Source organism: Elephantulus edwardii, unplaced genomic scaffold, assembly GCF_000299155.1.
Source record: "Elephantulus edwardii isolate Elephantulus edwardi_28Jun2011 unplaced genomic scaffold, EleEdw1.0 scaffold00195, whole genome shotgun sequence".
NCBI classification, from domain to species: Eukaryota; Metazoa; Chordata; class Mammalia; order Macroscelidea; family Macroscelididae; genus Elephantulus; species Elephantulus edwardii.
In genome coordinates, this window is record NW_006399945.1 from 4576479 (window position 1) to 4587958 (window position 11480).

Consider the following 11480-nt stretch of genomic DNA (forward strand, 5'->3'; position numbering starts at 1 on the left):
CAAATTCAATGTGTATGAATGATTGTATGAAACACAATGTGAATGAAAGATTGGATGAAACACAATGTACATGAATGAACCACAATGCATATGAATTAATGTATGCAATCTAATACAATATTAAAAGGAAAACATTGAAAACTAAGCATTGTCAAATCAAAATATGCTGGAACTGTCATCACTGATTGTCAAAGATTTAAAAGTCCTCTTTTTTTATTGTGTCTGCTTTTTCTTAACAGAGTCGGAAACATGCCAGCAAAGTTCGACTGTATTACATGCTTCATCCCCGGGATGGTGGGTGTCCGGCCAAGAGGCTCCGCTCGGAAAATGTGAGTAAAGATATCTTTATCTGTGTGATATTTTTAGATGGGTCATTCTGCTGTGCTGTTAAGACCTTTACAAGTCTAGGAATTGTTACAATGCTTAGATAATAAATAAATTGAGTAGAAAGAATTCTCATTAAGTACTACAATGACTATTTTACCTGTAAATCTTCCCTCCCCATACCCCCCACTCAAAATTGCTGACCTAGCCTTGGCTGATATTTTTCATGCTATTTCCCCAGGACCACATGGAGAGAGACAGTGTAGAGATGGGGCAGACAGAAGGGTGGGAGAAGGGAGAACAGTGATGCTCAGAACATAAAACACAGGGAAGACAAGGTTTGTGGGAACAGGGAATACAGGGTTTGTGGGACCAACGCATCAAATATTAGACATTTTGTTTTTTACGCACTTCTCTTTCCTTTAGTGTGTAAAGCAGAACACCAATTTGTTAATTTATAATGATGCGTGTACATATCCTACAAAGGAAAATATTCTCATGCTTTTTGATCAGTACCTCCTGTCGAAGGAATCTTTTACTAAAGAAGACAATTGAAAATTAGAAAGTTGTTCTGAGGGGATGGAGTCAGATCAAAGGGTTTGATTTCAGCCAGGCTGCAACAAAGACTGAGGAAATAAATATACCATGCACCCAGCAGGGGTTATTTTTTCTAATGATAGGAATATTCATATCTTTCAGCTGCAGAGGCCCTTCATGATAAACACTGTGGGATACCACAGAAATCTCTAGCCCTTGAGTTCTAAGCAAGCTTTGGGTATTGAATTCATATGTTGCCATTCTGTTCTTATGATACTGCTTTCAAATCTCCTGCCATGTAGACCCCACTCTACATGGTGTCTTACTTCGAATGGCTGTGTAATCATGATAATACTTCCCAAAACCTCAATGTGTATGTTTTTCAAATGGAAGAGAGACAGAGCACAGCACATTTACAATGGCACTGGGTGTCAGGACTGATGATTGTGAAATACTCCAGTAACATTTCTTAGTATCACAGAAGAAGCTGTTTATATAGAAAAAGCAGAACCACTTGTGATGCTTTCTTTACAGCCTTAGTGAAGCATTCATTTAGTGCTTATAAGAGGTAAAAGACATCCAGAAAACTTGGAAATCTCCAAGAGCTTGGTCTGATACTTCTGTTATGTAGAAGCTTTATGACCTTGGATACAGTAGTAATCACCTTGGGCCTTAGTTTCCTCACCTAATCTTTCTTAGTCAATACTTTCCTGACTGGGCCATTGCAGTGATTGAATGAGATGATAGATAGGAAGTGTATTGTTATGTAGCAGGTGCAAAGGCAAGAGATTAATAGGACATAGATTCTACTTTTTAAAAATCATAGTATTTTGTTAACATTGTACAATAAATACATATAAGACCACAGAGAAAGTGTTTATTATTCTTCTGCACTAAGTATCATAGAAACGAAAGACTGGAGGAGCCAGGAGAGAAGGAAGAGCTGGCATTTGAGCTTGAGTCTTTGGGGTGGGTGGGTATTACCAGGTGGAGTGGGGGAAGAGGATAAATATTGTTTTTATCTAATCATTAATTTTTGTTGTTGTAAATTTTTAAGTTGTGATTTTAACAGAGGTTTATTGAAAGGTTGGGTTTTCATTCATTCATTGTTACAAATTTACCTCCATCTTCCTTCCTTTCCCCTCCCCTGGTCCACTTTGGAAAACACCCCTTGTTCCAGACTGTTGTCATACATATGATGTCTAATTATACATTCTTTTAAGAGAGTTCTTCCTTTCATCTGTTCTACTGCAGAATTAATTATCTATCTATTATTTTTCTATTCTCAAGCCCTCATGTCAGTCCTATTTTATAACACCTGTGTTATGCAGTACTTGTCCTTTTGTGACTAAGTTATTGAACATAAATTTATTGGGTGAATTCATATTAAAAGAACTGATTAAACAAGATGAGAGTTGGCCTAAGTCAATGTTATATAATTCTAGCATGCTAAAGCAGCACTCTTGTTTGTGCTTTCCATCAGATGACTATCACTGGCAGATAGAACAAGTTAGCTTGTTTTGTTTCTTGTACTAGTGATGGTGCCCATGTTCATTTGCCCAATAGCATTTTTCTGTCTTATCCTAATGGTCAGAAATAATAGGATTCATGGTACTCAATGATTAGCTATTTGGGTACAGATTACTTTCTATCCACTTGAATTATAATCATGAACATTGCATATTAGGTGTTTAGTTCCTTGGTAGTCTCTGTGGTGGGAATGATTTGCATTCTACTAATGATTTAAGGATTGTGATTATACTCACACAGTACTTCCATGGAAGAAAGGTAGTTTCCATAAAGATTACACTTAAGACCCTTTGTAGTTGTGTTCTTCTCTGCTCAGCGGGATTGCCATGGGTCAGAATGCACACAATGGCAGTAAATGTCTTTTTATTTATTTACTTTTAGTTCTTTGTTTGTTGTGTGGATGTGAACTAGATGTGATGAACAGACAAAGAGCACTGCAATACAAGCTGGAATTGTGTTTGTGGAGACACAGGAATATGCTACTCATTCCACATTGGTCAGACTTCTGATTAATCTCATTTACATTCTGCTCCTATGTGTAACCTTGGGGACAGTTGCTGAGAAAAGAAGAGGGAAGATATTTGGATTTTAGAGTAAGAAGGTATTGTAAGAATTTTTTGTAAGAATTTTTTTTTTTACTAAAGTTATCTCTAAGAAGGTTTCCCCTTTGGTTTTGAAAACTGTTATCTACCAATCATTTCTTTATTAATTCATTTTCCTTTAACTTATTTAGCAATTCAGCCAGCAGAAAAAGTAATATAATCTTTCAATTTATAAAGATGGATGATGTTTTCAGTAGGTTGTGCACACATTTCATGAATGCATATACCATTTCTATGAGGTCTTTTAATAAAGTGAATTTAGTGCAGAATCCCCCTCTTCCAAGGCTCTGAGAGTCTCTGATGAGAATTATGTGAATCAATTCTTGCATGTACAGACTCACACTTAAGATTTGTAAAATGAGGACAAGAATACTATCTAGTGTATATGTCTATTATAAGGCCCAGCCCAAACCCCCAAAATTCCAAGCTCCTTGCTGGTGAGTTGATTCAGATACAAAACGACCATATAGGACTGAGCAGATCAACTCTATACGGTTTCCACAGCTGTAAATCTTTATGAAACCAGACTGCCTCATCTTTCTCCTAAGGAAAGGTTGATAGATTCAAACCATAGACTTTTCAGTTAGCAGCTGAAATGACAGTACCAGGGATCTTTAAAACCAACTGAGAGAACTTTAATTGTCAAGCATCTTATTTTCAAAGAACTTACCACACACATTATTACCGATACCACCTTTGTTCTTAGAAGGAAATGAAACTTCCATTCATCTTTCTGTTTCTACTCACACTCCTATCTCTCTGCTGTCAGAGGCTATGCCAGATTTGCATCCGAGTGTTACCTGAGGGAAAATAACTGTCAAGAATGCTATAGAGACCTAACATATGAGTGCTTTCTGAAAACAAACAAAAAAAACCACAAAACACTTGTTACTGCTTGTGTACAACCTAGTAAGGAAGACAAAATTAATACCTTTGACATCTGGTGTTATTGAAGAGTATTCGCTATCCCATTGTCTACCAAAAGAACAAACAAATATACTGCAAAGAAGTTCAATGAGGGTGCTCCTTAGAGGCAAGGATGGAGAAAGTTTATCTCACCTACTTTGGGCATGTTTTGAGGAGGACCCATGTCACCAAAGAAGACATTATCCTTAGGATCCTGGAAGGTCAGAGAAACAGAAGAAGTCCCTCAATGAGATATATTAGTATAGTGCTTAAGTCAATGGGCTTGAACATGGTGGAAATCATGAAGATGGTTCAGGATAGGGCAAAGTTCAGATCTGTTGGTCATAGTGTCTTTATGGGTCAGGGTCAACTCAATGGTACATAACAACATTGATCACATGTGAGGAATCATTGGGTGGTGCAAATGTTTAATATACTAGGCTATTAATGGAAGGTTGAAGGTTCAGATCCACTCAGAGGTGCTTCAGAAGAAAAGCCAAGTGACACACTTCTGATAAATCTGCCATGGAACCTTTGAGATCATAGTTCTACCTTAGCATCCAGGGGTTGCTAGGAGCTGGAGATGACTTGAGGGAAATTAGTTTGATTCTAGTTTTTAATCATGCATGAATATTCTGTAGATACAGATGCTTAAAATTGAAAGGGCAAGTGAGTAAAGGCAATACCCCAACCTAAATTGTTAGCCCCTTTGGGAATGTATGTTTTTGTGGCCTCAATTATTGTGTGCCTACAAGTTTTATCTGGTTTATAGCAGTTCTATAGGATCACTCTGTAGGGCTTTCTAAGACTGAAAATCTTTTAAAAAGGGAGTTACCCTTTTTTTCTTTTCTGAGAAAACACCAAATGGCTGACGACGCCGGTGCAGCGGGAGGGCCTGGAGGCCCTGGGATGGGAGCCCGCGGCGGTTTCCGCGGAGGCTTCGGTAGCGGTCTGCGGGGTCGGGGCCGCGGCCGTGGACGGGGCCGTGGGAGGGGCCGCGGAGCTCGAGGAGGCAAAGCCGAGGACAAGGAGTGGCTCCCCGTCACCAAACTGGGCCGCCTGGTGAAAGATATGAAGATTAAATCATTGGAGGAGATTTATCTCTTCTCCCTGCCCATCAAGGAATCTGAGATCATCGACTTCTTCCTGGGCATGTCCCTCAAGGATGAGGTGTTGAAAATCATGCCAGTGCAGAAGCAGACACGTGCTGGCCAGCCGACCAGGTTCAAGGCCTTTGTTGCCATCGGAGACTATAACGGCCATGTTGGCTTGGGCGTCAAGTGCTCCAAGGAGGTGGCTACTGCTATCCGTGGGGCCATCATCCTAGCCAAGCTCTCCATTGTCCCTGTGTGGCGTGGCTACTGGGGGCACAAGATTGGCAAGCCTCACACCGTTCCCTGCAAGGTGACTGGGCGCTGTGGCTCTGTGTTGGTGCGTCTGATCCCTGCACCCCGAGGCACTGGAATCGTCTCGGCCCCTGTGCCTAAGAAGCTGTTGATGATGGCTGGAATTGATGACTGTTCCACCTCAGCCAGGGGCTGCACAGCTACCCTGGGCAACTTTGCTAAGGCCACCTTTGATGCCATCTCAAAGACCTACAGCTATCTGACCCCAGATCTCTGGAAAGAGACGGTGTTCACGAAGTCTCCCTACCAGGAATTCACAGATCATCTTGTAAAGACTCACACCAGAGTCTCCGTGCAGAGGACTCAGGCTCCAGCTGTGGCCACCACCTAGTGGATTTTCTATAACAAATAAAGTGAATTATGTTCTAGCAAAAAAAAAAAAAAAAGGGAGTTACCACATTTTCTTCCATGGTGCAATAATCTTTTTGTTTGTAGCCAAGTGCTTAAGCAGTACACCGCCAGAGATGACACTTTCTCAAAAAGTTGAAAATAGACAGACATATCATGTGATCCAGCAATTTTACTTCTGGGAATAAACCCTAAACCATAACTGCCACCAAAGCAGATATATGCATACCCATTTTCATTGCAGCTTTGTTCACAATAGCAAGGAGTTGGAAACAACCTAAGTGCCTGTCAACAAATGAATGGCTAGAGAAGCTCTGGTATATTCACACAATGGAATACTATGCTGCAGTGAAAAACAAAGAACTCATGAAATATTATTCAAAATGGAGGACATTATGCTGAGTGAAATTTCTCAGTCACAAAAGGACAAATACTGCATAGTGCCACTGTTGTAAAATTTGACTAACATTGAGGTTGAAAGGAGACTGAGAAAGAGGGGACAAATAATGTATACTGCATTTAAACAGATTATGGAGAGAACTGTTTAAAAACGATATATGATTAGGTATTATTATCATGACAGGAGTCCAGAATGAGGGCTGCATAGTGGAGTGCACTATGGGGAGGGATTTTATAACAATGAAGGAATTTTTCTTTTACTTTTCAAAGAGAAGAGTGAATTGGGGGGAGGGGTGGACAGGGAGAAAAATGTAATAATGAATGAATGGAAATTCAAAGTCTCTGCAAATGTTCATTAAAATTAATTAAAAATATTGAAAGACCTATGCTTCTCAATGTGGCATCAGAATTTGAGGAAGACTCATCAACAGCTTGCATTATGCAGATGACACAACCATGCTTGTCAAAACTGAGGAAGACCTGAGGTATTTGCTACAGAAGGTCAAGGACTTCAGCCTTCAATATTGCATCTCAACATCAAGAAAACAAAAATTCTTACCTCTGGGCCAAATGCCAGAATCATGATAGATGGAGAAGTGATTGAGATTGTAAACAGTTTCAGCTTGTTTGACTCCACAATCAACACTCTTGTTACCAGGAGCCAAGAAATCAAAAGATGAATTGCATTGGGAAAATCTGCTGTCAGAGACCTCTCCAGAGACTGAAGAACAATGACAACACTCTAGAGAATAAGGTGTGCTTGATCCAGGCCATAGTCTTTGCAATTACTTGCAATGCATGAGAGAACTAGACAATGATTAAGCATGATAGAAGAACTGATGTCTTTGAATTGTGGTCCTGGAGAAGAATATTGAATATACTATGGGCTGCTAAGAGAACAAAAAGTTTCATCATGGAGAGGGTGAAATCAGGCTACTCGTTGGAGGCAACGATTTTTGAAGCTCTATCTGACATACTTTGGACATGTTGCCAGGAGGGACCAGTCCTTGGAGAGGCACAACATGCTTGGAAGGGTGGAGGGACAACATAAGAGAAGAAGACCCAGGATGAGATAGATTGACTCAGTGACTGGGGTGATGGAGATAGGTGTGATGGAGACAAGGAAATTGGCTCAAGTTAGAGCAGGGTTGAAAGTGGTTGTACAAAGGGTCACTATGAGTCACAGTTGACTAGATAGCATATAACAAAAGCAACATGCTTCTCATGGTCAAGCATTGTCATTTCTGCTTCCAAATCATTTTTCTGCTTCCAAATTATTTAACACTTAAAAACAACAACAACATAGTTCTCTTATGTTGTGACATTTCCTGCTTTTTGCCCCCCCCCCATTCCTGCTATTTTACTCATTGTAATCTTCATTTGTACTTTTTTCCCCCTGGGAATCTTAGAGCAAGCCATTTTCCCTTGAGGTCACAAGGTAAAATTAAATGTGAAATAAATTGTTATAGTTGATTGCCTAAGAGGAATTTTCAGTAATCCCTCGAAGGTTAAAGCCAAGAAATAACTAAGAGATCACATAGTTCATTGAGATTCTAAATTTTTCACCAAAGGCTCCTTTTACTATCTTCTCACTCATAGTTCACATAGTTTGAAGGGAGAAAAAGGTCTGTTTGTCAAATAGCAGCTTTAAGTAAAAAGATAATTTAGTTTTTCATTTTTGTTGTTTACAAATTATTATTCTGGAAAGAGGTGTATTACTGCCAGCCAAAACACCAGGCAGTATTGAGTACACAGTGTTTTTACATAGAGTTAATATAAATCCATCAAAAACTAGAGAGCCTTGACATTTGGTTAGTGTGTTCAGGCTTAACACTTCTAAATATTTATGTGATTTTTTTCCCCTTAAACTTGAAACAATCCTTAGATTAGCTTGAGAAACCCTGATACCTCTTTCACAGGTTTCTAAACACCCTGAATTTCAGGTTGGGAAGGCACAAATAAAGTCCTTCTCTTATTAAAAAAAGGTGAAAATAACATCTAAAAAAGTACTTGACCTGTTCCAAATGGTCTGATCTGAGATTGAGATTTGCTTCTCTAAACCCTAGTCCTGGATATTTTCTACAGAGCTTAAAAATTATGTCTTATTCTTAGCTCTGAAGTCATTGATGGGTACAGAACCAGAGACCACTAAATTCCCAGCCAATGAATGACTATAGCCACTGGCAATTACTGAGGGGCTAATCCTAGAGACTTGTACTATTAACCTAAAGATGGTGCTTCTCTGATGGTTGAACTCCACCAGTGACTTCATGAGGGAAAGATAGGCAATCTCTATCAACCTGATTTAAAGCCTCAGAAACTCAATGGTGTGTCAACTATGAGTTGGAACCTATTCAATGACAATAAGTAAGTGAATGGAGCTTTTTTGATATGCATCCTTCATTTCTTCTAATCTATTCCAAATGCTTTATGTTTATTAACACATTTAATACGTAAACCAGCCTACAAACATGGATCATATAGGATTATAAAATTATAATAATTTTATATATGAGAAAAGTGAAACTGAGATTAAGTAATTTGAATGTAGTCATACCACTGTTAAGCAGAAAATGAGCAGAATCAAAACATGAAACAAAACAACCAAAGAAAATGTTTCTCCTACAGCTACTAATGAGCTTTTCTACACTATTTTATGAGACACAAGCTAAGTGCCTAGTAGAAAGTGGAGGTAAAACAAAACAAAACAAAACAAAAATCAGCTTTCCCTGACACAGATAAGAATCCATTTGGTGGGGGGGGGTGTCAGTTCATATGTGTAAATAATTCAGAGGCTTCAGTAGATGTAAACCTGGGGTACGATATGAGCACAGGGGTGGGGTGGGGAGGAACCCTCACTGTGACCTACTAGGATGGGACAAGGCATCTTAGAGTGATATTGAGCTGATTCCTGAGGGACGGATAGAGGTAAACAAAATGAAAGAAAATGGCAACAGTTTCTTGAGACTATGATGAGCATGAGACATGTTTTAGGGTGGAAAATGTTAAAGAAGTCTATTTATAAAATCTTAGTGGACACTATGGGCAGAAGAGACAAATTGAGGTTAGAATGGTGGGTGAAGTATCACAATATTGACATTGACTGCATATAAATGTTTTATTTTCTCAAGTTGTCTTGCTGGTTCGATGATGAAATCTACAGGATGAATATGTTTAACAATCAACCCTGCACATAAAAACAAAAACACTAAACCAATGACTGTTAAACTGAATGGCAAGTCTAGGTCTCAGAATGACCACTTTATAGGCTTTCCTTGACTGCCATTTCAATGGAGGTAGATCACCAGACTTCAATTGTGGCACCGCTGGATGGATTTAAGTGTCTATACATTAATAGTGTATTACAAACCATTTTACGCTCAACGAACATTTTGTACCAGCCGTGGGGATTCTATTTCTGGTTTCGAAACATACTAGTTTTACAACTCTTCCCCCAACCACCCCCTATCACCACCTATTTAAATGAATTTACTTAACTTTAATCAAAGATAATAATCATTGTCCAAGTTACCTTTCAGAGTTAAAGAGCTCAAATAAATGTTCATGATTGACTGTGGAGAGTTATTCACAGTTTGAGTGTTTTTCACTCGAACTTTGTTTCTGGTTTAGCTATTTATCTCTAGTATTGCTCCTACTTAATGAACTGATTTCTAGTGAGCTCCTACCTTGCACAAACTAAAGAATACATATTGTAAAAAAAGAACATAGGACTTGAAGCTAGCTTATCAAGTAGCTGAAGTTACAGAAGGGCATAAAGTAATTTTAAAAAATACATTTAAAAATACATTTGGTGATCAGTTTAGGGCTGGAATCCAGGTGCTCAGTATTCTGAAGCAGCTTAACTCTATAGAGTTTCGATGTCTGGTTCTGGTGAGATTTTGGGTACAGTGTTTGCTAGCCACTGGCTGTGAGTTGATTGTATTTGGCCTCCTATTTAAAAACTGTCTATCCATTTGCTGTACAGTGATAACTCATGGTTGCTGTGATGCTGAACACTGTGACACTGATGTGTCAAATGCGATAATGGTTACCCACAGTGGACAATGTTTGGTGGATCTCCCTGACTAAAAACAAGGTTAGAAGGAGGAGTAGCATCCTCTTCTGAAATAGCTTGCCTCCGGAAACTCTATGAAATTGGAGAAACAATGAAATTTACACAATTGTTCAGGTCTTTTGTTCATAGGGTCGCTATGAGTCGTTTTTGACTTGATGGCACTTAACAACAACAACAAAAACAAAAACACATGATTTTATATTGTTCATCAGACCTTGGGTGATTTTGTTGCTGTTACTCTATGAACAGCAGATTGAAACTTTACACTATTTATCACACACACACACACACACACACACACACACACACACACATACACAAACACACACACACACTTATTGCCATGAAGTCAGAAATGTCTCATAACTGACACTTTAGCAGTTTTTTTGGAGGCTGTTGTCACGTGGAAGGAGATTGCCTATCTTTCTTTCTTGTTGCTTCTGGGGCTTTGAACTTTCAGAGAAGTATCACCGTTGAGTTAGCAGTGAAGCTCTCTTCATTCTACAAAACCTCAACTCAGCTTGCTGTGAGAAGTGATTGTTGAATCAGGGCTTTAAATGTTAGTGATCAGCCTCCTCAGGAAGATGGTTGAGGAGGTGCTAGAAGATCACATAGGGTGTGGAAGAGCATTGTCCCAGGTGAAGAGGAGGCCTGAGCGGAAGCCTGACTTTTATTCTTCATTCATTTAGAGACACCCTTTTAAATATTACCAGTAAAAAAAAAAATTACATCATATTTTATATTAAATATAAAGAATTTAGCTCATGACCTGATTATCATATTAAAGTTTGTTTCATTTATTATAGGTAGCTACTGGCTGCTAACTGAAAAGTCAGCAGTTTGGAGCAACCAGACACTTTTCAAGAGAAAGATGTAGTGGCTGTCACATCAGTAGGGATGATAGTGCCACTCACTACTTTCCCATCCCCATGGACTTCTTGCACCAGATCTACAGAATCCTTAATACTGCTTACCATACATTTTACCCATAGGATAATACAAAGCATACATCATTATCTATTGTTTAAATGGAATGTTTCTTAAATTCTATGAACACAAACAGAAAATTGTTTTATAAAACCTTTTTACATTGAATTGTAACATCATCAGTAACTCTGTAGAAGTCTTTACATTACTCTTTCTTACTTTGCCTGTGATTGAACAATAGTGGTAAAGTTTACAAATACCATAATATTGTAGCTGAAACACCAAAAATCTTTTGACAAAATAATTGGCTATTCAACCAGCAGCAGCAACAATGAAAACAACAATGGGTACTTTTTGTCTTGTTTGTGTAGATAAAATTATGCGATATAAAATATCATAATTAGATAATAATGACAGCTCTGACCA

General features: G+C 38.6%; 1 protein-coding gene across 1 annotated transcript in view; it reads left to right on the forward strand.

The window, feature by feature from the left end:
* LOC102845226 (zinc finger matrin-type protein 4-like) overlaps positions 1–11480 on the forward strand; it is a 501572-nt gene that overhangs the window by 127262 nt on the left and 362830 nt on the right. The window contains exon 2 of the mRNA XM_006897007.1: positions 240–329. Coding sequence (XP_006897069.1) covers positions 240–329 — 90 coding nt within the window. The remainder of the gene's footprint in view (positions 1–239; positions 330–11480) is intronic.